At 64.8% G+C, this 4,054-nt stretch overlaps 2 protein-coding genes across 2 annotated transcripts; one reads left to right on the top strand and one right to left on the bottom strand.

Moving 5' to 3' along the window:
* Positions 1–42: 42 nt before the first annotated feature.
* On the top strand, positions 43–2,622 carry MNEG_14734 (hypothetical protein; the record flags this gene model as incomplete). The annotated part of the gene is made up of 7 exons (XM_014036796.1): positions 43–111; positions 576–723; positions 971–1,065; positions 1,373–1,436; positions 1,712–1,817; positions 2,107–2,221; positions 2,548–2,622. The coding sequence occupies 7 exons, from the start codon at positions 43–45 to the stop codon at positions 2,620–2,622; spliced, it is 672 nt and encodes a 223-aa protein (XP_013892250.1).
* Positions 2,623–3,449: 827 nt separating this feature from the next.
* Positions 3,450–4,044, bottom strand: MNEG_14733 (hypothetical protein; the record flags this gene model as incomplete). The annotated part of the gene is made up of 2 exons (XM_014036795.1): positions 3,450–3,725; positions 4,033–4,044. 2 exons carry the CDS (start codon positions 4,042–4,044, stop codon positions 3,450–3,452), a joined length of 288 nt encoding a protein of 95 aa, XP_013892249.1.
* Between the last annotated feature and the right edge of the window lie 10 nt (positions 4,045–4,054).

The raw sequence follows: 4,054 nt of genomic DNA, 5'->3' as shown, positions 1-4,054 counted from the left end.
CCCCAGGAGTATGAGGCCCTGGTGTCGCGCGTGGTGCGGCTGATGCTGTTCAAGCAGCACGAGAAGCCGGACGTGCCCGTCAAGAGGCAGGAGCTGCTGGAGGCATGCTTCGTGAGCCGCGACAGAGGGATTGATTTCTTTCCGGGGGGTGCTAGTAGCTGGGGCTCGGCCGCGCAGGTTGTCCAGGGGTTGGTGGCATGCAGTTGGATATGTGGGCGCGTGTGCGTGCGTGCGAGTGTGTGTGCATGTGTTTGTAGTGGTAGGTGAATGGCCCTTGATTCGTCAGGAGATGCCCCATCCAGGAGATATTTTGCTGGGTTGAGCTGGGACAGGCTGGACATGGGAGGCAGGGCTGTTTGGACTGCGCCTCAGCGCAGTGGGGCTGAGAGGGCAGCTAGGTGCAACGTTTGAGCAGTGCGCCATCTTTGGGGTCTCGCGCGCAATGGCTTTAAACAGCAGGAGAGTATGTGCATGTTAGACCTCTGTGGTGAGCACCTTCTGGGTTTCATCAATCTGCCCCGCTCACCACAGCCAACCCCCGCCCCCCTTGCATCGTCACCCGTGCTCTTAACCAGGGTGACTACAAGAAGCACAAGGCCTCCAAGAAGCTGCCCTCTCTGGTCATCCGCGTGGCCCAGGGCCGCATCATCTCGATCCTGGGCATTGAGATGCAGGAGATAGCGCGCGGGGCGGCCGCCACCAGAAAGAGGGGCCTGGCGCAGGGTGAGTAAGTTTGGCCGGGGGGGGGGGAGACGGCCGCTTGCTGTTTTGCAGCGCCGTGCTAAGCCACGCCGTGTGCGCCGCGGTATGCATAAATGTCCAGGTAAGCGACTGCTGCTTTCTGTCTGTTGGCTTTGCAGCACCCCTTGGCTGGCCATAGTCTGTTCCCCCCTTGACCAGGCACGCATGCAACCATGCATGCATGCAGCACATGTGCACTTACACGCGCCCCTTACCCCCCAAAACCCAGACGACGGCCCCAGCAGCACCCAGACCTACATCCTGCGCAGCGTCCTGCCGCTTGAGATGCGGCGGCAGCTGGTGGACAACCGGGCAGACGACCAGGTGCGGGGGCGGCGGCCGCCGGCAGGGCGCAGGGCGCAGGGCGCAATCTTGAGCTGGGGCTCCGGCTTCCAACGGGGAACGCTGGTTGCAAGCATTTGCAGCGCCGCTGCGGGGGCAGATGCGGCACGCGGCGCTCGCTTGCGAACAGCGGGCGCCTCTGCTTGAGGACGGTGCGCCGCCACAAAAGCTGGCCAGCGCTTTGTGCACGGCTGCACGAGCGGCCCCAAGCGGGCTGTGAGGTGCTTGTGTGCCCCCGACCCGCTGCACCGCCTTGGTTCCCTGTCCCCCCCCACCACAATTTCCTCAGCCCGTGGGCTTCATGATGGTGGTGCTGTCCCTCATCCACTCCAACGGCGGCACCATGGAGCTGGGTGCGGCCTGACCCCGCCTGCGTGCGCACGGCTCAGCCTCTCCACTTGCCATGCACCCACGAGGCCAGTGGCTGTTTGACGAGCTGCAGGCCGCCCACATGCACTTGACACCAGGCATCTGCGCTCTGCTCGTCGCTCGGAGCGGTGGCGGACGCGAGGGGGCTCCGGGCGACGACCACCACCACGCCTCTTGCTTGTCACCACCACTCGTTCCCGCCGCATCCTTCCCCCTCAAATCGCCCCCTTACGACCACCACGCCGCTTACCTCTGTCAGAGGAGCTGTGGCGGCACTTGAAGCAGCTGGGCGTGGCGGCGGGGGACGTGGAGCACCCGCAGTTCGGAAAGAGCGAGGACATGCTCAAGGAGTTGGAGAAGACGCGGTGCGGGCTGAGGCCAGGCAGGGGGTTGGGTGTGGGGAGTGTTTGGTCAGGGAAGGGGAGAAGGCAGGCGGCACAGAGCAGGCGAGGGGGGAGTTCAAGGAGGTGTGGATAGATTGGTGCGAGGTGTTGTGCCGCGTGACATAGGTTTGTTGAGCACGCCAGTTGGGGGGGCAGGGGCAGGGGTAGACTGAGGGACAGGCATAGGAGCGCACGAGAGGCGGCCATTGGGCTTGCGTATGATGCTTCTGCCTGTTAGACCTCGGTCTGCGCCTGCTCTCGCGACTTGCAGGTTCATCATCCGCAGCCAGCAGCACGACACGGCAGGCGTGAAGACGCTGCTGCAGTGGGGGGAGCGGGCGGTCAGCGAGCTCGGGACGGCGGCCATTCAGCGGTGGACGGAGGAGGTGAGGACCCGCCCTTGCAGTCGCTTGGAGAGCTCTGTCCCCTGTTTCTCAGCCCCAAAGCTCTGCCGCCGTACGTTGATGAGGGTGCAGCTTGCAGGGATTTCGCAACGGCGAGGCTGGGGCGCCAAGCAGCTACTGCGCAGCTGCCGCCTGGCCTGGGCAGGCAGGGTGGGGCAAGGGACAATCGAGCACGGCTGCGCTGCAGGCGCTGTCACAGCTATCAAGACGCTGACTGTCGTGCCCGCCTGCATGGTGTGTGTATGTGACAGATGCCGCCGCACCCACCCCCGCGGCCCTGCACCCCTCTGCCGCCCGTTGTGTCGCAGGAGTTTGCCAGAGCGCCCGGTTACGGAGACACACAGATAGGCGGCGGCGGCAGGGCGGGCGGTGGCGCATCCTGAGACCCTGCTTACACGAGACACGGACACACTGGGCATCGGACACAATGAGATGGTTTTCCCTGTGCAACCATTGCAGCGGTGATACACGTGCGACCTGGGGCCGCCAAGCCAAGAGGTTGATGAAAGGGGGTGCAGAGTGGCGTGAAGCTGGCGGCTTTGATGCAGGAACTGGGGCGGCCGGATTTCGAAGCCTTGCAGGAACGCAGAATTATGGGCGAAGCATGCATGACTGCCAGCATGCTGCGGTTGAATGCACTGACCACGCCTTGGAAAGCACTGGTTGCGGCCACGGGGCAGGCGCAGCAAAGGCAAACTGCAAGCTGAACGTGCTCGAATGAGGCCACCACGAGGGTGGTGGTGCGAGGGGTGCCGCGGGAAGGCGAGCTGCCAGCGAGGCTGCGCCACGGCAGTGGCCGCTGCGGGCGACGGCAGCAGCTGGGGGTGTGGGGCGCGCGGGGACGCGCCCTGGGAATGAGGGCGGGAAACAGGGGCCGCCAAGGGCAACAAGGCAAAATGGTCACAAATGTGGATTGACTTGCCTAGCGTTCACAATGTTGCCGACTGCTGCAGCACGGCGACCAGGGGCACGTGCAGGAAATGCTGGCAAGCGTGTCGGCTGATACAAAGCTTGGGCAGGTCGTATGATGTCTGCCATGACCTCTGCTGCGACGGCCCGGCTCAATGCGGGGAGGGTGCTGCATGTGTGTCTTAGTACACAAACAAATCATAGCAAGAGGCGCCGAAAGCCCTGTGTAATCTGCCGAGCTGTTGTGTGACGGGTGCCAAGCTTTCGTCACAGCCCGCGGCCACGTGGCCAGCACTACGGGTCAAGCTGGCACGGCCGCCTCCGCCGCGACGTCCACGCCGCCGTCCTCGTCGCCGTCGCCGCCGAGCCCCTCGAGCGCCGCCAGCAGCGGCAGCTGCGCGCCCCAGCCCCGCGCGGCCAGGTGCCTGTCCAGCGACCGGGCCAGCGGCAGGTACAGCGCAGCGCGCGCGCGCATGCCGCTCAGCAGGGGGTTGCCGGACGGGTCGCCGGCGCCGCCGGGGCGGAAGGCCTTGCGGCTGGTGGAGCAGACGGAGCGGTACAGCACCGGGGCGAAGACCTGCGGCGCCGGTGGGGGGTTTTGGGTGCGGGTTGCGGTGGGGGTTCGCTGCGTCGCGACTACAGTGTGCAGTGTGCAGTGTGAAGGGGGGGGGACAGGCAAAGAAGGGGCGCGGTTGCAGTACCTGGCCCAGAGGAAGTCTCCTGGGGTACTAAAAGCTCCACCAGGCCCCAGCCAGCCTTCTATTCTCAAGTGATGATTATAATGAACACTCAAGTGACCACAGCGTACGTGACCAGGAGCAGGACACACACACGCAGTCGGAAGAAACACTCCACTTGATGAGACAGTCACATCCCACCCCCACCCCCACTCCCATACCTCCCCCC

The sequence above is a fragment of the Monoraphidium neglectum genome (assembly GCF_000611645.1).
Source record: "Monoraphidium neglectum strain SAG 48.87 unplaced genomic scaffold scaffold04723, whole genome shotgun sequence".
NCBI lineage: Eukaryota > Viridiplantae > Chlorophyta > Chlorophyceae > Sphaeropleales > Selenastraceae > Monoraphidium > Monoraphidium neglectum.
Note: the sequence above shows the minus strand (reverse complement) of the source record. Positions and strands in the feature narration are given on the sequence as shown.